Source organism: Halichoerus grypus, chromosome 2 (genome assembly GCF_964656455.1).
Source record: "Halichoerus grypus chromosome 2, mHalGry1.hap1.1, whole genome shotgun sequence".
Lineage (NCBI taxonomy): Eukaryota > Metazoa > Chordata > Mammalia > Carnivora > Phocidae > Halichoerus > Halichoerus grypus.
This window is the reverse complement of record NC_135713.1, coordinates 148602724-148625895: the sequence shown is the minus strand read 5'-3', so window position 1 is coordinate 148625895 and position 23172 is coordinate 148602724. Positions and strand designations below refer to the sequence as shown.

General features: G+C 37.0%; 1 protein-coding gene across 2 annotated transcripts in view; it reads left to right on the top strand.

Moving 5' to 3' along the window:
* GCSAML (germinal center associated signaling and motility like) overlaps positions 1–23172 on the top strand; it is a 69132-nt gene that overhangs the window by 3121 nt on the left and 42839 nt on the right. For both annotated transcript variants that reach the window (XM_036078726.2, XM_078066429.1), the window contains one exon: positions 11966–12025. In XM_036078726.2, coding sequence (XP_035934619.1) covers positions 11966–12025 — 60 coding nt within the window. The remainder of the gene's footprint in view (positions 1–11965; positions 12026–23172) is intronic.

The window sequence follows — 23172 nt, the reverse complement described above, 5'->3', positions numbered from 1 at the left end:
GCTAGATCAATTTATATTTCTACCAATAGTATAAAAGTGTTTCCTTTTCTTTACTTCCTTGCCAACACTTAATACCTCTTCTCTTTTTGATGGTAGCCATCTGACAAGCAGGAGGTGATATTTCATTGTAGTTTTGATGTGCATTTCTCTGATGATTAGTGATGTCGAGCACCTTTTAATGTAGCTTTTGGCCATTCTGTTGTGTTCTTTAACACAACTAGATTGATCTGCCCGTGGCAAAACTCTAATCACATTACTCTTGTGTTTCAGGGTACATCCATTTCCCACTACTTAACATGTAATGTGTAGACCACTTATTTTGGAATTTAAGGTCTTGTATATTCTGTTTTAATAACTCCCTCCTTCTTGTTCTCTTCTCACTTTGGGCATTTCCTCCACTGCCTGGTTTAGCAATGAGCCTCTGATCAGTTGTTTTCTGTTTAGTAGAGAATCTGTCAAGGGTAATTGTTGCCTTGAATATATCTTTGCAGTCCCTATGTCTCCCTAGAACTTAGCACAAAGCAGGGATTTAAAGAAAGTAAAATTAATTTGGTTAAATATACTTTTCTGCCCTTTCTACCATAAATATGTTGCATGGACCCTATACCCTTATCAATCTGACCACTGGTTCACCTTTTGATTTCAAGCTTTTGTGCACTGGCTATCAAAACTCTTACTCCAAAGTACATTTTCAACCATCTTTACTTGTCAGAATATTAATTCTGCAATGCCCTGGCCAAATATGACATCTTCCTGATCTTTGCCAGAAATTATTCTTTCACATTTTAATGACTTGTAAATGGTTTGTATACATTTATGACACTAGCCACATTCTACCTAGTGCCATTAGATTATGAATCCTTTGATTACAATGACAGTGCCTTTAAAACTTGAGCATCCCTCAAACTTGTGCTTATGCTCTATGGAAAGAAGTTTTTCTATAAATGATTTTTGGCTATTATGAAGAAGCATATGTAATTCTCATTTGAGGGAAGCAGAGGACAAAATGATCTGCTTCAGAATACTGAGACTTAAAGGAACTTTCCATTTTTAATTATCTCCCTTTCTGAATTGATTGTTAAATTTTCTGACATCTGTTACCATATTCTGATAGAGATGGCAGTCTTTGGAAACAGCCATGGACTTCTACTTTATAAACATTAAAGCAGCAAGAGGATGCTGCTTCAATTCAACCATGTTGTAGTGAAGTCATTTAGACTCAGAGAGATGGAAATGTTTTGGTTTGCTCACATTTGCAGTTGCAAAGACCCCTTCTCATTCTACTCTTCAGTCATTGCTCTCTGCTTAGGGTCCTAGGCCTGACTTTCTGGAGAAGTCCATTTGCTGGGTTTTGGTTCTATTTGTTTTTTAAGTTTTTATTTAAATTCCAGTTAGTTAACATACAGTGTGATATCACTTTCTGTTCTATTTTAAAATCCATACAGACACAAAGAAGAAAGAGGAGGACATTGACTCAAGAGGTCTCACCATGGGTATCTGTGAATGAGACCTCCACAGTCCAACATTCCCACATACTTCACAGCAGCCAGATTCAGTGGCACTCAAGGAATTCACAGGACTGAACACAGTATTCAACTTGCATTGAAAATAACAAGTGATGATTATTTCAGGCTTTCTCTCTGCCCACATAGTGTTAAAAATTTCACGGGATTATCTCATTATTTTTCTATAACTACTATATGACGTGGTTGTTGTTATTACCCTCATACTGTACTATGATTGTGGAGTCAATCAGTCAATCAATAGGTAAGTAAGTAAGCAAATAAATAAATAAATAAATGTGAATTGCATAGTTGGATATATTTACTAATTGGTGACGGAGATATTTTATTCCCAGTAAGTAAAATATAGGTAATTTCTGTCTAGAGCACTCCTTTCATTGGTAAATATTATTATTATTATTATTATTATTTGATTGGTCCTTAGTAATTTTTTTATATTACAAAACAATTTTATTTGTCAGTTATATCTTAATAAAGTAGGGGAAAAAAGACACAGATGTAGTGAAAAGAAGGGCCATATGCACCCCAATGTTCATAGCGACAATGTCCGCAATAGCCAAACTGTGGAAAGAGCCAAGATGCCCTTCAACAGATGAATGGATAAAGAAGATGTGGTCCATATATACAATGGAATATTACTCAGCCATCAGAAAGGATGAATACCCAACTTTTACATCCACATGGATGGGACTGGAGGAGATTATGCTAAGTGAAATAAGTCAAGCAGAGAAAGTCAATTATCATATGGTTTCACTTATTTGTGGAACATAAGGAATAGCATGGAGGACATTAGGAGAAGGAAGGGAAAAATGCGGGGTGGCGGGGGAATTGGAGGGAGAGATGAACCATGAGAGACTATGGACTCTGAGAAACAAACAGGTTTTAGAGGGGAGGAGGGAGGGGGGATTGGTTAGCCCGGTGATGGCTATTAAGGAGGGCACGTACTGCATGGAGCACTGGGTGTTATACGAAGACAATGAATCATGGAACACTACATCAAAAACTAATGATGTAATGTATGGTGATAAACATAACATAATAAAATAAAATTTAAAAAAAAGTAGGGAAAAAATAATGCGTCTTCTGAGGAAAGTCCACAAACTACCTATGGAGTATCCTTCTCCCCCAGTATCAACCCTGAATTTGATCAAGTATCTAGATATAATCACAACTTACAAGAGGCGTATTTGAAACAATAGCATACAAATGCAACCAGCAAGACCCAGAACATTTCTTCAACAGATAAATTCCAAATTCCAAACAAGAGGGGAAAAAAATCCTAGAGGTTAAAAGGGACTTTGGACAGCTATTAATCGGAATATATGGATATTATTTGGATTCCTTTTTTAAGTTTTTATTTTAATTTCAGTTAGTTAACATAGAGTATTATATTAGTTTCAGGTGTACAATATAGTAATTCAACATTTCCATACATCACCCTGTGCTCATGACAAGTGCCCTCCTTAATCCTCATCACCTATTTAACCCATCCCCTCCACCACCTCTCCTCTCTGATAGCCATCAGTTTGTTCTCTGTTGTTAAGAATCTGTTTCTTGATTTGTCTCTCTTATTTTTTTCCCTTTGCTCATTTGTTTTGTTTCTTAAATTCCACATATGAGTGAAATCATATGATATTTGTTTTTCTCTGACTGGTTTATTTTGCTTAGCATTATACTCTTTAGCTCCATTCATGTTGTTGCAAATGTCAAGAATTCATTCTTTTTTATGACTGAGCAACATTCCATTGTACATATACACCACATCTTCTTTATCCATTCATCAGTTGATGAATACTTGGGCTGCTTCCATAGTTTGATTATTGTAAACAATGTTGCAATAAACATAGGGGTGCATGTATCCCTTTGAATTAGTGTTCTTGTATTCTTTGAGTAAATTAGTGGTGAACTTTGGAAGGCAGGTTAGCAGCATTGCTTGGGACTCATACAATTAGATAAAAGGGAGATGGATAGTTTCCAATAAAAGTTCACCTGGGAAATCTCATCCTGCTTTTCCTGTAGTACTGGATACATTCCTTGGTTTCTCTGATTCTATATTCCCATGCTCAAAGTAAGGATATGAATATTGCCAGATCCTAGATTTTGTGAAGATAAAATGAAACAATGCATTTATGTTAGCAAGAACATGGTAGGTGATTAACCAGTATTAGCTATTATTTAACTACTTATAATGCTCTGAAGTTGAACTTGTTTTCAGGTTCTTGAGCTATGTATTTTGTTTCAATGAACCAGTCACAGGAATTATGCGGTTCTCAAGGAATCTCATTCAATGCACTGTAGATATGATTGAGAACAAGTTGGAAAAATTCCACCTCATGGAACTTATTCTAGCAGGATGAAGGAATTGCAAACAGTTATATAAATCATAAGTACTATGACTGAAATATAGCAGAAGGAAGGGTGTGATACTATGGAGACCTGACTTCTGAGGAGAGCCTTGGATAATTAAGAATGAGCAGGTTAGGCAAAGATCTGAGGGATTAGCTTCCAGACAAAAGACCATACATGAAGACCCTGAGAAGAGTCTGAGCATGGTGTGCAGTGGGACAAAAAGGACAGGAGTATATGAGGTTAATGAAATGAGTTGGTTCACTACTTGGCCACTCCACATCCCACAGCTGATTATCCTGAGTTTGTTTTTTTTTTTTCCCTCTAAGTTTTATTGAGGTATAATTGGCAGACAAAAAATTGCTCATAGTTGAAGGATACATTTTGTTGAGTTTGGACATATGTGAACTCCTGTGATATCATCACCACAATCAAGGTACTAAACATATTCATTGCTTTAAATTTCCTTGTGTTCGTGTGTGTGTGTGTGTGTGATAAGAACACTCAATGTGAGATCTACCCTTTTAACATATTTTGAAGTGCACAGTATTCTAAATTATAGGCACTATGTTGTACAGCAGATCTTTGGAAACTATTCATGCAACATAACAAACTTTGTATGCATTAGGCAACAACTCCCTAGCCCCTGGCAGCCACCACACCATTTTCTGCTTCAAAGAGTTTGACTCTATTCAATTTCACATATAAGTGAGGTAATTCAGTACTTGTTCTCCTGTCACTAGATTAACTCATTTAAGCATAATATCTGTAAGGTTCATTCATGTAGTTGCAAATGGTAGTATTTCATTCTTTTTTATGGCTGACTAACTTTCCACTGTATATATATGCCACATTTTCTTTATCCATTTATCTGTGGAGAGACATTTGGGTTGTTTCCATGTCTTGGTTATAAGTAAATAATGCTATGGTGAACATGGATGTGCAGATAGGTCTTTAAGATCTTGATTTTGATTCTTTGGCTATATACTTAGGAACAGGATTGCTGGTTCATATAGTTAATTTATTTTTAATTTTTGAGGGGGCTTCATGCTGTTTTCCATAGTACCTGTACCATTTGCATTCCTACCAACAGTGCACGAGAGTTTTAATTTCTTCATACCATTACCAACACCTATTATTTTTTAATTTTTTGATAACAGCCCTCCTAACAGGTGTGAAATAACAACTCATTGTGGTTTTGATCTGCATTTCACTCATAATTATTTATGTTGAGTATCTTTTCATATACCTACTGGTCATCTGTGTGTCTTCCTTGGAGACAGAGGGAAAACAACATAATTGTGCTCAAAGAGTTGAATTCAAACATGCATTTTGATTGAAAATGCTTTCCTCTCTTTGGGGTTAATCAATATTTATGGAAAATCCATATGAGCACTCTTGGCCTTAAGAAAAAAATTAGAGAAGAGATCTCAGTGGATGTTGATTAAAAAAAAAAAAAAAAAAAAAGATAAGCCCCTTCAAGAAACACTGCACTTAATCACTGTGCTGTAACTTAAGAACGATTACATAGCTAAGAGAAGATGAAAACTTGTCAAGGTCTTTTTTGCTATTAAGGGATGAAGTTACAGTGTAATTTCTGTCTTCCTTTTTTTTCAGGGTTTATGGCATGATGATTTAATATATCTAATATACTGTGAAGTGAGTATGAGGGTAAAATTTCTGATGTCAGGTCATGTGTCATTTCCACTATACCACAATAGCCTCTTTTTCAGATAAGGCAGAAGTTAATGTGTTAATGCCCATCACCCATAAAGATTCTGTTCTTTGAAAGATGTAGTGAGATTAAAGGGCAAGCTACAGGATGCCTGGATGGCTCAGTCAGGTAAGCATCCAACTCTTGGTTTCTTTGGCTTAGGTCCTGATCTCAGGGTCCTGAGATTGAGCCCTGGGTTGGGCTCCATGCTCAGCACAGATTCTTTCCCTCTTCCTCTTCCTCCCCCTCTGCTCTTCACCATGCTCTCTCTCTTTCTTTCTCAAATAAATAAATAAATAAATAAAGTCTTTGAAGGGCAAAAGAAAAAGGAAGTTAATGTATTTTAGGTAGAAGCACAAAGACTATGCTATAGAAACAAGAGGAAATAATGAATGCAATTCTGATTTGAAATGGCCAGAAGGAAGGTCACATTTGAAGAATTGCTGTATGGATTGTGCTGCAAATGTTTAACAAGCTAATGAAAGTCAGAAAAGACTTTCCAGACTGAAGGGACAATATGTGAAAATGTATAAGAGTTTGAAGTATCTGGTGGTTCAGGAATAACAATTAGCTGTCAATAACAAGCATATTGTTCAAGAATAGAGCCAGCAGGAAAAGAAGTTGGAAATGAGGTTTGGTATTTGATGATGCAGTCTTCAAAGGCCCATAGGAACTGGTGATTCAGTGGGTATTTGTGAATTGGAGAAAGATGTAATGTGGCTCATATTTTAGGGAGAAATGTCTGTCCTCTAATGTGCATTAGATGGAATGGCAGACAAAGATGGAGAAGTTAAGAAACTTAAAATATACCAAGCAATAGAGGGTAAAGAGCTGAAATTTGTCAGGAACAACCAAAATGGAAAAAAAAAAAAAAGGTTCAGTTAAAGTAAATGCATTTCCAATGATTCATCTTGATGTCTGTCAGTCATTTAGATCACAGATGTGGTATAAGAGAAGGCTAAGATTATTTCCCCAAATGAAATTTAAAGTCACTCCTGGTATCTCCCAGAGAGCTCTCCACCATTAGAGAATCTTGGAATATACTGTACATACATGGAGGTAGAGGAGACAAAGAAGCAGGGAGAACAGGGATGGATTTTACGTGAGGTGATACTGAGTTGGGAAATTCCCAATTTCCTCCTTGGCTGTCAGATCCTCAACAAGTGTACCAGATGAAGGAAACAGAACTGATAAGAAATAGACACTCATTCTACATCATGAGTCACTTTCATTTTCTTTGATAAAGTGTTTCACTGTGTCCAGACCCAACCATTACGCAGGATCAGCCAAGCAACAAAAGAGCCACAGGACTTGTACCAAAGGCTCTCCAGATTTTATTCTCAGTCACTCTAGTCCAGTGGAATTAATGAGGAAGGGAAATGACATTTATGAAGTTATTGAAGGGTGCCAAGCATGTTATATAGTGGCCTTAACTCCTAATGAGCCTATAAAGGAGATGTTGTTATTCCAATTTTTACAAGTTTTGAAATTTAGGTTAAAGGATTGTAGTTTCACAGTAAGAAAAGGTAATTTAAATCACTAGACATAAACCAAGCAAGACTCTAAAGCCCACTGGCCTTCTCTACTTACTTGAGAGAGGTCTTCTATAGGACTCCTTTCCATCTTAAAAGTGAGCCCATGCTGTGCCCAGAAACTTTTCGTGGTTTTCAGAGGGGATTAAGGGGATGCGATGCAACATTCTAACTGTTGCTCATCTATGGGATTCTTTGGGTCTTCATTCTCTTGTGAAGGCTCCTATATTTTCTTCCACTGTTATGTGACAAAGCTATTTCTCTAAATTTTCTCTGGCTGACTTTCTTATTTAGATCTTTATTCCCCAGTGAATAAAGCATGAAGTAGGGGTTTGCTTTTTTTTTTTCTCTCCAAATGGTGAGTCAGATTTTGCAACTTCAACTTCATTCACTCTTTTCCCATTGAATTATGGTTACTTCTTTACTGTATATCAAGTTTCTACATATAGATAGATCTGTTCCTTTCTACTTAATTTCTTTATATTGACTTAGTTCTTGTTTGTCTTTACTAGCAGCATACTGTTTTTATTATTATGACTTTGTAGCATCATCTGGTATCTGGTGTGTTGTCATCTTCTATGACATCATAGAGGCTTGGCACAGGAGATATAAACCACGGCAGATTTTTTTTTTTTAAATAAGATGGGTTTCAATATAAAGAATTAGGCGCTTACAAAATCATTGGAATGGCTGAAGGTGTGGGTTTGAGGCTGGGCTCTTGTAAAGATACCCTCACCCTACAGAATTGATCCATGGAGTTTTGCTGCCGAGGAGGCTTTTTGAGTGATTCCACATTCAAGAATTTGCCACCAGCAATGTCTATGAGGTTGGAGATTGGACACCAGAATGTTGATGCTGAAAAACTTCCCACCTCTGAGCCTGATTGTCAGAGGAAGAGACACAAAAGGCCTCTGGGCACTTTGGACAGCACCTAATTTACAGCCTGAATAGTGGCTGCAAGTGAGTCCTAGAAAGGTAGTTAGATGTTGCTTTCCCCTCTGGCCAGAAAGAACGTGGAACGGAAGTTGCCATTGCCCTGTTAACAGTTTCCAGGACATGCCTTCTTTGTTCTTTGTTTCAAAACGGATTTAGCTCTTTGAAGACTTCCTCTTCCCACATTTATTTAACACTGAATTTGTTGATTTTATCAAAAGTAAAATTTGAATTTTGATTGGGATGACACTGACTATACAGATTAATTTGAGGGAAAAATGCTATGTTTATGTAAATACATTATTCAATAAAAACAATGATTTCTATGGCATTTATTCAAGTCTCTCCTCATGCATTTTGGTAGAGTTGATAATTTTTGTCTTTCTTGCACTGTTAGGTTGATTTCTAGAAGCCACTTACAATAGTCAGTCTATGAAGTGTTTTATTTTCTAGCCTGCTATTGTTGAAATGCTACTAAATTTTGTAAGATTATTGTGTATCTACCAGCCTTGCTGACCTTCTCATTTCTTTTAATGTTTTGTTAATTTTACTGGGCTTTCTACATAGTTAATATAGCATCTATAAAGTTAAAGATTTTTCTCTCCTTTCATCTTACAACTAGTACCTTTTTTCTTGTTTTATGTCATTATTATGTTTAAAACTATCAATGTTCTTGGGTGTCCTTGTCTTGTAAATGATCTTAGATTTTTTTTTTCCTGAATTGTTCCATTAAGTTTGCTGTATGTTTTTGCTATATTGACCTTATCACAATAAGGAAGTTTCATCTTATAATAAGTTTTATTGTTCAATTTTTACTGTTAATGGGACTAGATATCACCAAATGCATTTTTTTTGAAACTATTAAGATAAACTTGTAATTTTTCTCTTAGACCTCTAAGGTGGTAAATCATGGGACTAGGTTTTGTTTTTTTTTTTAAGATTTTATTTATTTATTTGGCAGAGAGAGACACAGTGAGAGAGGGAACACAAGCAGGGGGAGTGGAAGAGGGAGAAGCAGGCTTCCCGCTGAGCAGGGAGCCCGATGTGGGGCTGGATCCCAGGACCCTGGGATCATGACCTGAGCTGAAGGCAGGTGCTTAAGGACTGAGCCACCCAGGCACCCCATGGACTAGGTTTTTTTGTTGATGACCTATCCTTTAATTTCTGGGATAAAACCCACTCAATTGTCAAGTGTGTGTTATTTTTACTGAACTTTTAGAATTAGTTAATTCATATTTTATTGAGGATTATCGTATCTATTTTCATGCATAAATTAGACCTGTAATTCTTTTCTCCCATTTATTTAATTTTGGACTGAAGAGTCTTCTAATCTCATTAAATGGATTTGACATCATTTTCTGTTTTTCTATTTCTGGAACATCTTTTATAAGAAGATATATTTGTCACATGAAATTTGGTAAAACTTTATATGGAAACATGTTGGCTAGAATATTTTGAGGTATGGGTGATATTCAAGTGACAATTTTTGCATTTTGTTTTTCTCAGATATCCATTTTAAGTCATCATGTTTATTATATAGCTGTTCATACTACTTGTTTTTTATCTCTGTAGTACTTACTCTGAAATTTGTTTTGATGTTAGTTTTATTCCCCTTTTCTTTTTATTTAAATGATCCTGCTAGATTTTTGCCCATCTTGCCAATATTATTCTTTTCTAATATTTGGTTCTCACATTCATTTCTGCCCATAACTTTCTTTGTTTCCTTTTTCTTTTTTTCCAAGTAGATAGATATCTGCTTACTTTGTCATTTTCAATCATTTGTGTTTTCTTATGAAAACAACTCATTTTCTTCACATTTCCCTTTATCTATATCCTGGAAATTGTCTTCTGTGGCTTTCACTATCATTTTATTAGTGTTTTAGGAAATTTCCTTTATCTTCTCATCTTTAAAATAAAGATTACTTATTATATTACTTAATGTCTAGACATATGTACATTTTTAGGTATTTCATTGTTGATTTTTAATTTTATTGCTTGATAAAGAAATAGAATGTAAACTGTTGATTTTTTGCATTTAGGTTTCCTTTGTGGAGTTATAATGTCTTAAATTAATTCCAAATATTTGGGGAGTTAAAAAAAGAATTGAAAAAAAAGCCAGGAAGTATGGAAAAATCACCCATGATCTCAACACTTTGACCAAGATACATTTTTAAGATTCATTTAATGTCTATTGTCTTAATGATAGAGTATAAGATGATATATTATTTCAGCCAATAAATCTTTGTATATCACCTATGACCTGACATTATCTGAATTATGCTGATAAAAAAATTACTTTGTATACAGCAGAATTTAGTGCCCATTTATGTTCAGTAATAATGACATGGAATTCCAATTAGGTTCCTGCTAATGGTAAGGATTTTATGTTCCTGTTCTTAACTTTAAAATACAAACATCCCATTGGGGAGGGTATGTGCTATGGTGAGCGTTGTGAATTGTGTAAGACTGTTGAATCACAGACCTGTATCTCTGAAACAAATAATACATTATATGTTAAAAAAAAAAAAAAAGAAGAAGATAGCAGGAGGGGAAGAATGAAGGGGGGGAATCGGACGGGGAGACAAACCATGAGACACTATGGACTCTGAAAAACAAACTGAGGGTTCTAGAGGGAAGTGGGGTAGGGGGGATAGGTTAGCCTGGTGATAGGTATTAAAGGGCACATTCTGCATGGAGCACTTGGTGTTATACGCAATCGTGGAACACTACATCAAAAACTAATGATGTAATGGATGGTGATTAACATAACATAATAAAAAATAAAATAAAATAAAATACAAACATCCCTTAGAAGGGAAAGTCAGTGAATCAATAACATCAAAGAGAATTATTTTATCAGATTCTTTTTTCATTGGCCAGTTTAGAAAAATGGAATATTGAGAAAACTGGACTCTAGGGAAACAGAAGAAAACACATTGGACACTGAGATTAAATTTTGCCTGATTTACAATCATTACATCCAAATTTAATCATTTGTGATTATCCAGAAATCTCTACATCTGAACTAATCTCCAAAAAGGGCCCTTCTTCCTCATATTTGACTTACTTTGTATTTAACAACTTCTATTCTTTGCTTACTGGCCCAATATGTCAATATATAACCGTGTTCTTGAACTTTTAAACACCAACACTGAGGAAATGTCTTCTCCAAATATTGACAGTAAGCAAGAGTGAGGCTCATAGTCTGGGATATTTTGCATGCAGTCTTACATAGAAGCAGGAGAATAGACAAGTGTTGGGATGTGATAACAGAAGAAAAAGACCATTCAAAGAAATACTGTTTGGATAACCAGTGTAGGGATAAATTTGCTTAACTCAGTCATGGGTTTGTGTAACCATGAAAGCCTCTGGTTTCTCTAACCTCAATTCCATCACTCAGTGCTTGCTTGATTCTTATAAGGAAGATGATAATTGTTGGGAAAATATCAAGAGTAATGTGCACAACAAACTTCTCTGAATGTAGGTGTGGATCATAGTATTCTATATGTGCATGGATGGCCAAACCCCAGCAGGGTTTGGAGACTCTTGCTCTGGCTCATGGGGCCAAAGTTAATGGTGCAGCTATTCCATGGGGATGGATGCACAGGAACTGCTGGTCTCCTCTGGGCTCACTGGAGAAGTCACACCTTCCTGTTGTTAGGATCTCTTTCCATTTTTGGCCCCTCCCACCTCTTCTGGAGAGGTCAGACTATAGACATTCCTACCCATTGTAAGCTGGTCTCCGTGGTTAATTTTTGAACTGCTTCTATATTTGTGACTGCCTGCCAGTTCTAAACGACAGAGAAATTTGGCAAAAAGAAGAAGCAGGCTTTGTCTTAATGGTAAGGAAAGCAAGAAAAGGGGGTGAAAATATTTGAAGGAAAATAAGAGTCTCTTTTCTATGTGTTTCCATCTAGTTGCCTGAGAAACAATCAAAAGAAGCTCAAGAAAGGAAACCAAGATGTGGAAAGAAAACGGTAAGCACACAGTGTATCAGAGCATTTTTCTCTGAGATTTACCTCTGTCTCACAAGGGACTGAGAATCTGTCTCATAAGAGCTAACATCTTATTTTAAACCTCATAGAGCTACAATCATAGAATTCTTTGGTAATTGCCTCTAAGACTTGGCAGAAGGTTAGTTGGAGGCTCTAAACAAAAGAAATGGGGTATTAGTGCACATGTTTCATTCCTTCATGGTTATATAAAGCACATGTACAAACATATAGCTGAAATGCTTATTTCAGGTTGGCTATTTACAATGGCTACACCTCCAACTTATCCCTCACTCTTAGAATAATCTTTGGAAAGTATAAGTCTCATCATGCCTTTCTCTTGAGACCCTTCAATTTTTCTCCATTGCATCCAGAATAAAATCCAAACTCTTCAATGGGATTGTAGTCCTATAAGGATTGACCCCTGCATACCTCTCTGATTTCATTCCCCACCCTCCACCCTCACCCATCGTCTTCCAGGAATTCTGTAGCATTTCATGTTCTTGAAGCCACCAAGCTCAGCCTGAACTCAGTGCCCTAGTGCACACTGCTCTTTTAGCACTCATGGTTTTTATTTTTGATGTTTGTGCTTCACAGCATCTCTTTCTGGAAATTCTGGCTCTCACACTCTCCTCTAGAAAACATCCTTGAGTTTTCTCACAATGTGGGAACATTGCTTCCACACCCCATGAATTTCCTGCATTGCCCACTATGCTTTTCTATCACCTAGTAACTTTATATTAGTTAGTTTAGCTTTTTATCGTCCATCTTCCTTTATAGACCATGTGGTCTTTGAGGCTCTGACCACTGCTTGCCTTGCCTAGCTGTTGCCCAACCTTTACAAGCTACTCAATGAAAAAAGAAAAAAAAAAGAGTGGAAAAAACAACAGCTATCTGGACACTGATATATTACCCCAGCTTAGATAAACCCTGCCTTGTTTGCTGACTGTAGGATTTCCGTATCTTTGCACTCATCCTCTTTCCTAATCATTGCATGTCAAGATCTGGGTTTTTATCTGAGATGGCTCCTTCTTCTCTAACTAAGTATTAAAGGGTGCAGGATTAAAGGAAAGGCCCATATTTATTGTTGATATGAAATGCTGTTTGCAGGAATCAGCCATTACCTAAGAATTTCACTTATATTTTCTTGGCACAAAGGAAAAGGTAGACAGTGGGGTGACTATGCCATCATTGTAACTAATTCCCCTTTACAGTGTGTGGCTGAAGAGGTGATGTTATTGAACTAAGGTCCTTGTCTCAGGCTGTCACAAACCTGTTCTGTACAACATAGAGTCATTTAAACTTGACTTTTGCTTTCTTGTGTCTAAAATGAGATCTGTGCTAGGTGATGTTCTCCAATTCTTCCCTTTTAAAGGAACTGAAGTGTTGACATGCCAAATACAACAGAGTCTTTATTAAAAACAGACAGTAACTAAATGAAAAATTAAATGTCTCCAGGGTGTCCCAATCTGAACAATTTTTTTAAAGTTTTATTTTAGGGGTGCCTGGGTGGCTCAGTCATTAGGCATCTGGGGTCATGATCCCGGGGTCCTGGGATTGAGCCCCAGATCGGGCTCTCTGCTTGGCGGGAAGCCTGCTTCTCCCTCTCCCACTCCCCCTGCTTGTGTTCCCTCTCTCGCTGTCTCTCTCTCTCTGTCAAATAAATAAGTAAAATATTAAAAAAAAAGTTTTATTTTAATTCCAGTGTAGTTAACATACAGTGTTATATTAGTTTCAGGTATACAACTTAGTGATTCAACACTTACATACAACACCCAGTGCTCATCATGATAAGTGTACTCCTTAATCCCCATCACATATTTCCCCTATCTCCCCTCACACTTTCCCTCTGGTCACCATCAGTTTGTTCTCTGTAGGTAAGAGTCTATTGATTTGCCTCTCTCTTTTTTTCCCTTTGCTTGTTTGTTTTGCTTCTTTTAAAACAATTTTTATTTTATTTTATTTTATTTTTTTAGAGAGAGAGAGCATAAGCGGGGGCGGGTGGGAGGGAGGGAGAAAGAGAGACAGAATCCAAAGCAGGCTCCATGCCCAGCACAGAGCCTGACCGGGGGCTCAATCTCACGATCCTGAGATCATGACCTGAGCTGAAATTAAGAGTTGGACACTTAACTGACTAAGCCACCCAGGCACCGCTCTTTTCTTTCTTAAATTCCACATATGACTGAAATCATAATGGTATGTGTTTTTCTCTGACTGACTTATTTCACTTAGCATAATACCCTCTAGTTCCATGAATAGCATTGCAAATGGGAAGATTTCATTCTATTTGATGGCTGAGTAATAGTCCATTGTGTGTATATATACACACACCATTCTTTATCCATTCATGAGTCAATGGACATTTGGGCTCGTCCCATAGTTTGGCTATTGTTGATAATGCTGCTATAAATTGGGATGCTTTTATCCATTTGAATTAGTGTTTTTGTATCCTTTGGGTAAATATCTAGTAGTGCAATTGCTGGATCATAGGGTAGATCTATTTTTAACTTTTGGAGGAACCTCCATACTGTTTTCTGCAGTGGCTGCAAATTTTATGAATGGGACTCACAGAACTTTAACCAGTCAGTTTGGTGAGGCAGAACTCAATTGTCCTGACTACCTGAGTCAACTGCAATCAAATATATTATATAAGACTTATATGGGCTAGAACTAAATTCAGTTTCATTTTGGCTAATTTGACGGGATGATATTCTCTGAATAAAGTCACATTCTCTACATCTTCCTGAGTCAATTTTGGTTATTTTATTTTTACTAGAATATTATCATTTAATTCATGATTTTAAACATATTTACCAAAGGTATAGTATGAGCTCTTTCAAGTCATTTAGCTTTTTAAAATTTAGGTTTATAGATGTATAGCACAGTAAAATTCATCCTTTTTAGGTAAATTGTTTGATAAGTTTAGAAAAACATGCAGTCATGTGACCACCATCTCAATCAAGATATGGAATATTTTTATCAGCTTTCCCCTCACTAACAAGCCCTGGCAACCACTGATCTGATTTCTGTTTTGCTTTTTTCCAGGATGTCACAGTGTTATTGCTTTTATCTTTATTAGGTTCTTATTTTTGCTGTTCTTAGTTTTTTATCATTGTTGCTATTCTAATTGTTTTGAATTAAAAACTCAATTTTTGTGTTTTCAATTTTTTCTTGTTTAAAAATGGGGACATGTAAAAATATAACTTTTTCTCCAATATTTTTTCTCTTTTAATTTTTTATTTAAATTCAATTTAATTAACATATTGTGTATTATTAGTTTCAGAGGTAAAGTTTAATGATTCATCAGTTGCATATAACACCTAGTGCTCATTACATCAGGTGTCCTCCTTAATGTCCACTACCCAATTACCGCATACTTGGTTTGTCTCCCTCTCTGATTTTGTCTTATTTTTCCTTCCATTCCCCTATGTTCATCTGTTTTGTTTCTTAAGTTCTGCATATGAGTAAAATAATGAGATATTTGTCTTTTTCTGGTTGATTTATTTTGCTTAGCATAATACATTCTTGTTCCAACCACATTGTTGAAAATGATTTCATTCTTTTTTATGGCTGAGTAATAGTCCACTATATATCACCTCTTCTTTATTTGTCCATTTTTGAATGGACATCTGGACTCTTTCCATATTTTGGCTATTGTGGACATTGTTGCTATAAACATTAGGGTGCATGTGCCCCTTCGAATTACTATGTTTGCATTCTTTGGATAAAAACCTAGTAGTGCAATTGCTGGGTTGTAGGGTACCTCTATAATGTTAAAAATTTTATCTCACCTACTTACATTCAAAGTACTAAGCACAAAGTTGTAAACATTAACTAGATTAAAAAATAATAATATACAAAGCAGAAAAATGTATTAAAGGCAGATAGATATAATAATCTGTTATAATTATTTTAAAAATAATAATAAATGGAGAAAGAAAGTAGCTACCATAAAGCAGGAAAACAATGGAAAGGAATGATAAAATCTTTAGAGATTAAAACAACATTAAAAGCATCAGTAAGTACAATCAATTCTTTCTCTCTCTCTTTTTTTTTTTTTTGTTAGTTTCAGAGGTAGAATTTAGTGATTCATCAGTTTCATACAACATCCAGTGCTCATTAGTTCAAGTGCCCTCCTTAATGACCATCCCCCAATTATTCCTTCCTCCTACCCACTTCCCCTCTGGCAGCCCTCAGTTTGTTCCCTATAGTTAAGAGTCTCTTATGGTTTGCCTCCCTCTCTGTTTTTATCTTATTTTGTTTTTCCTTCCCTTCCGCTATGTTCCTCTATTTTGTTTTTTAAATTCCACATGTGAGTGAAATCATATGGTATTTGTCTTTCTCTGAGTGACTTATTTTGCTTAGCATGATACCCTCTAGTTCCCTCCACGTTGTTGCAAATGGCAAGATTTCATTCTTTTTGATGGCTGAGTAGTATTCCATTGTATCTGTATCCCATGTGTTATTAAAGGAATTAGTATTATTGTCCAAAATTGTGTTACTTTGCTTTTTATGTTTTCTTGGACTTGAACTGTTTTTAATTCCAAACAGTGTATTATATTTTTAATAATAAGTTCTGATTTTATTGCATTATCAGTATCAGTATCTGTTATTTCTGCTTGTGGATTTTGTCAAAGTTCTTTGTCATGTATTGTGCACCAACTTTGAAAGAAGTTACTTATATTCTTTAAATTCTTGTTTCTTCATATGGAAAATAGTCTTACAATTAAAAACACTGCAAATTTAGATTGTGGTTGTAAAAGTAACATTTTAAAAATTAACGTTCAGACATGAGCACATGCTGGATGAAACCAGCATTTAAAAGTGCAAACTAGCATTATGTCTGTTATGCCCCATAGGCTTTGAAAATTCCAATGATAATTATTTTAAGGTTCATAATTTGAAATTTATCTATTAGGGAAACCTGATTAATTATGTATTTCATATATTTTATGTCCTTATTTTTCTTACTATTTGTTGCTGTCTGAGAAATTAATCTACTACTATTTCATTTGAGTTAATGTTCATTTTTTTCTTTGCTTCATATTGATTCTAAGTATTTCAGTAAGTAACATTTCATAAGAGTTGCAGGTGTTTATGGTATTGTCTTTATCATGTCATCTCCTGTCCATCTTTGTTCTGAAATGAGAGGAGGGCAATTTGCTAGTCTTTATCTTCTAATGTGTGTGAAGACCCATGTGGTGGAAGGGTCGAGCTAGGTGGGGGGATGGCAGGCAACTCCCCTTCAGGAAACAAAGAGGATAAGGGTGATTATCATATTAACACTTAATATTGTCTGAACTAATTTCTACATATAAGGCTGCATTGGTTTGCTTGGGTTGCCATAACAAAGTACCACAGACTGGAAGATTTAACAGAAACTTTTTTTCTCACAATTCTGGAGGCCCTAAGTCCAAGATCAAAGTGTTGGCAGAGTGGGTCTCTTCTGAGGCCTCTTACCTAGGTTTACATGCCTGTGTTCTCCCTGTGTCTTCATATTATCTTCACTCTATGCCTGTCTGTGTCCAAATTTCCTCTTCTTATTTTTATTTTTTTATTTTATTATTTTATTTTATTTTATTTTATTTTATTTTATTTTATTTTTAATTTTGTTATGTTATGTTAGTCACCATATAATACATCATTAGTTTTTGATGTGGTGATCCACAATCCATTCTTTTCGTATAACACCCAGTGCTCCATGCAGTATGTGCCCTCCTTAATACCATCACCGGGCTAACCCATCCCCCCTCCCCCCTCCCCTCTAAAACCCTGTTTGTTTCTCAGAGTCCATAGTCTCTCATGGTTCATCTCTCCCTCCAATTCCCCCCGCCCCATTTTTCCCTTCCTTCTCCTAATGTCCTCCATGTTATTCCTTATGTTCCACAAATGAGTGAAACCATAGGATAATTGACTTTCTCTGCTTGACTTATTTCACTTAGCATAATCTCCTCCAGTCCCATCCATGTGGATGTAAAAGTTGGGTATTCATCCTTTCTGATGGCTGAGTAATATTCCATTGTATATATGGACCACATCTTCTTTATCCATTCATCTGTTGAAGGGCATCTTGGCTCTTTCCACAGTTTGGCTATTGCGGACATTGCTGCTATGAACATTGGGGTGCATATGGCCCTTCTTTTCACTACATCTGTGTCTTTGGGGTAAATACCCAGTAGTGCAATTGCTGGGTTAGAGGGTAGCTCTATTTTTAAAATTTGAGGACCCTCCACACTGTTTTCCAAAGTGGCTGTACCAACTTGCATTCCCACCAATAGTGTAAGAGGGTTCCCCTTTCTCCACAACCTCTTCAACATTTGTTGTTTCTTTCCCTGACCATTTTTGCCATTCTAACTGGTGTAAGGTGGGATCTCAGTGTGGTTTTGATTTGGATTTCCCTGATGGCTAATGATGATGAACATTTTTTCATGTGTCTGTTAGCCATTTGTATGTCTTCTTCAGAGAAGTGTGTTTTCATATCTTCTGCCCACTTTTTGACTTGATTATTTGTTTTTTGGGTGTTGAGTTTGAGAAGTTCTTTATAGATCTTGGATACCAGCCCTTTATCTGTAGTGTCATTTGCAAAGATCTTCTCCCATTCTGTGGGTTGCCTCTTTGTTTTGTTGACTGTTTCCTTTGCTGTGCAGAAGCTTTTTATCTTGATGAAGTCCCAAAAGTTCATTTTTGCTTTTGTTTCACTAGCTTTTGGAGATGTATCTTGAAAGAAGTTGCTGTGGCCGATGTCAAAGAGGTTACTGCCTAGGTACTCCTCTAGGATTTTGATGGATTCCTGTCTCACATTGAGGTCTTTCATCCACTTTGAGTTTATCTTTGTGAATGGTGTTAGAGAATGGTCGAGTTTCATTCTTCTGCATGTGGCTGTCCAATTTTCCCAGCACCATTTGTGGAAGAGACTGTCTTTTTTCCATTGCATGTTTTTTCCTGCTTTGTCAAAGATTATTTGACCATACAGTTGAGGGTCCATATCTGGGTTCTCTATTCTGTTCCATTGGTCTGTATGTCTGTTTTTGTGCCAGTACCATGCTGTCTTGGTGATCACTGCTTTGTACTATAGCTTGAAATCGGGCAACGTGATGCCCCCAGCTTTGTTTTTCTTTTTCAACATCTCCTTGGCGATTCGGGGTCATTTCTGATTCCATACAAATTTTAGGTTTGTTTGTTCCAGCACTTTGAAAAATGTCATTGGAATTTTGATCAGGATGGCACTGAAGGTATAGATTGCTCTGGGTAGCATAGACATTTTAACAATGTTTATTCTTCCAATCCATGAGCATGGAATATTTTTCCATCTTTTTGTGTCTTCTTCAATTCCTTTCATGAGTGTTTTGTAGTTCCTAGAGTATAGATCCTTTACCTCTTTGGTTAGGTTTATTCCGAGGTATCTTATGGTTTTCGGTGCTATTGTAAATGGAATCGTTTCTTTAATTTCTCTTTCTACAGTTGCGTTGTTAGTGTATAAGAAAGCAATTGATTTCTGTGCATTGATTTTGTATCCTGCCACATTACTGAATTCCTGGATGAGTTTTAGTAATTTGGGGGTAGAGTCTTCTGGGTTTTCCACATAAAGTATCATGTCGTCTGCAAAAAGAGAGTTTGACTTCTTCTTTGCCAATTTGAATACCTTTTATTTCTTTTTGTTGTCTGATTGCTGTTGCTAGGACTTCTAGTACTATGTTGAACAACAGTGGTGAGAGTGGGCATCCTTGACGTGTTCCCTATCTTAAGGGAAAGGCTCTCAGCTTTTCCCCATTGAGGATGATTCTCGCTGTGGGTTTTTTATAGATGGATTTTATGAGCTTGAGGAATGTTCCCTCTATCCCTATACTCTGGAGAGTTTTAATCAGGAAAGGATGTTGTATTTTGTCAAATGCTTTTTCTGCATCAATTGAGAGGACCATATGGTTCTTCTCCCTCCTCTTATTAATGTGTTCCATCACATTGATTGATTTGCAAATGTTGAACCACCCTTGCATCCCGGGGATAAATCCCACATGGTCGTGGTGGATGATCCACGTGGTGGATCCTATTAGCTAGGAATTTCTTGAGGATTTTGGAATCCATATTCATCAGGGATATCGGTCTGAAATTCTCCTTTTTGATGGGGTCTTTGTCTGGTTTGGGGATTAAGGTAATGCTGGCCTCATAGAATGAGTTTGGAAGTTTTTCTTCTGTTTCTATTTTTTGAAACAGCTTCAGTAGAATAGGTATTATTTCTTCTTTGAATGTTTGGTAGAATTCCCCAGGGAATCCATCAGGCCCTGGACTCTTGTTTTTTCGGAGGTTTTTGATCACTGCTTCAATCTCGTTACTGGTTATTGGCCTATTCAGGTTGTCAATTTCTTCCTGTTTCAGTCTTGGCAGCTTATAGGTTTCCAGGAAGGCCTCCATTTCATCCAGATTGCTCAGTTTATTGGCATATAGTTGTTGATAATAATTTCTAATAATTGTTTCTATTTCCTTGGTGTTAGTCGTGATCTCTCCCCTTTCATTCAAATTTTATTATTTGGGTCCTTTCTCTCTTCTTTTGGATAAGTCTGGCTAGAGGTTTATTTATCTTATTAAATCTTTCAAAGAACCAACTTCTAGTTTTGTTGATCTGATCTACTGTGTTTCTGGTTCCTAATTCATTGATTTCTGCTCTAATTTTAATTATTTCTCTTCTAATGCATGGCTTAGGCATCATTTGTTGCTTTTTCTCTAGTTCTTTAAGGTGTAGAGTTAGTTGGTGAGTTCGGGATTTTTCTGTTTTTTTGAGTGAGGCTTGGATGGCTATGTATTTCCCCCTTAGGACCGCCTTTGCAGTATCCCATAGGTTTTGGACCGATGTGTTTTCGTTCTCATTGATTTCCATGAATTGTTTAAGTTCTTCTTTGATTTCCTGGTTGACCCAAACATTCTTGAGCAGAGTGGTCTTTAGCTTCCAGGTGTTTGAATTTCTGCCAAATTTTGTCTTGTGATTGAGTTCCAGTTTTAAAGCATTGTGGTCTGAGAATATGCAGGGAATAATCTCAATCTTTTGGTATCGGTTGAGACCTGATTTGTGACCCAGTATGTGGTCTATTCTGGAGAAAGTTCCATGTGCGCTCGAGAAGAATGAGTATTCTGTTGTTTCAGGGTGGAATGTTCTGTAAATATCTATGAGGTCCATCTGGTCCAATGTATCATTCAAAGCTCTTGTTTCTTTGTTGATTTTCTGCTTAGATGATCTGTCCATTGCTGAGAGTTGAGTATTGAGGTCTCCTACAATGAACGTATTGTTATCAATATGACTCTTTATTTTGGTTAACAGTTGGCTTATGTAGATGGCTGCTCCCATGTTGGAGGCATAGATATTTACAATTGTTAGATCTTCTTGTTGGATAGACCCTTTAAGAATGATATAGTGTCCTTCTGTGTCTCTTATTACAGACTTTAGTTTAAAATCTAATTTGTCTGAAATAAGCATTGCTACCCCAACCTTCTCTTGAGGTCTGCTGGCATGGAAGATGGATCTCCATCCCTTCACTTTCAGTCTGGATGTATCTTTAGGTTCAAAATGAGTCTCTTGTAGACAGCATATGGATGGGTCCTGTCTTTTTATCCAATCTGCAACCCTGTGCCGTTTTATGGGAGCATTTAGGCCATTCACGTTGAGAGTGATTATTGAAAGGTATGAATTAATTGTCATCATGTTTCCTGTGAAGACGTTGTTTTTATAGATTGTCCCTGTAAATTTCTGTTGTAGATCACTCTTGGGGTCTTTCTCCTTTTATAGAACCCCCCTTAATATTTCTTCCAGGGCCGGCTTAGTGGTCACATATTCTTTCAACTTCTGCCTCTTTCTCCATCCATTGTAAATGAAAGCTCTGCATCTCTCCATCCATTCTAAATGAAAGCCTTGCCAGATAAAGTATTCTTGGCTGCATGTTCTTCTTGTTTAGTACCATGAATATGTCTTTCCAGGCCTTTCTGGCTTGCCAGGTCTCTGTGGATAGGTCTGACGTTATTCTGATGTTCCTCCCTCTGTACATAAGGAATCTCTTCCCCCAGCTGCCCTTAAGATGGTTTCCTTGGTTCTAAGATTTGCAAGTTTTACTATTACATGCCGGGGTGTTGGCCTGTTTTCCTTGATCTTAGGAGGGGTCCTCTCTGCCTCTAGGACGCGAATGTTTGTTTCATTCCTCAGATTAGGGAAGTTCTCAGCTACGATTTGCTCAAATACATCTTCTAGCCCTCTCTCTCTCTCCACTCCCCCCGGGATTCCAATGATTCTGACATTGGAATGCTTCATGGTGTCACTTATTTCTCTGATTCTATTTTCATGGATTCTGAGTTGTTTTTCCCTGGCCTCCTCTTTTCCCTTTTTATCTATTATACTTTCTTCCAGATCGCTTATTCTCTCTTCTGTCTCAGTTACCTTAGCTGTTAGATTATCTAGATTGGATTGGATCTCATTGATAGTATTTTTAAGTTCTGCCAATTCGCCTTTTATTTCTGCCCTTAGAGACTCTGTGTTGCCATTAATTGATTTCTCCATTCTAGCTATTGTCTTCACAATTGCTAGCCTGAATTCCATCTCCGACGTCTTGGTTATATCTGCATCCATTTGTAAATCTGCAGCATAAGTCATAATCTCTGAGTCTTTTCTGTTTTGGGGGCTCCTCCTCCGAGTCATTCTGTTGATGGGTGTTTGAGGGAATGTATAGAGTCCAAATTATTGACCAGAACCCAAGCAAGATGCACCTGTTTTCTTGGGACCTTAGGGTTGCTGGCCTCTTGTTTTCCCAGCCTGTCTTCTGCGGGAGGGGCCTGCCGCGCTGTTACTCAGGCAACCCTGTTTGGGCGGAGTTGCCCTGCGCCCCTGTGGCGGGGGATGGGCTCAGTGGGAATCAGTCTTTGGGGCTTTTGTTCTCTGGCGCCTTTCCCTGGGGGCTTTCCGCGTCTCTTCCGCGAGTCAGAGCAGAAGAGACCGTTTCCAACCCTCTGCCTCAGAGCAGAGAGACTTCAGTCTGTTCTTCAGTGAGCTCTCCAGGCCACACCGTCTCCGTTTCTGTCCCTGCTGCTATAAGCTGCAGCGTCCTGGGTTGTACGCCCCTCTGCAGCGCTCCCAGTCCTGTCTCCAGGTCAGGGCT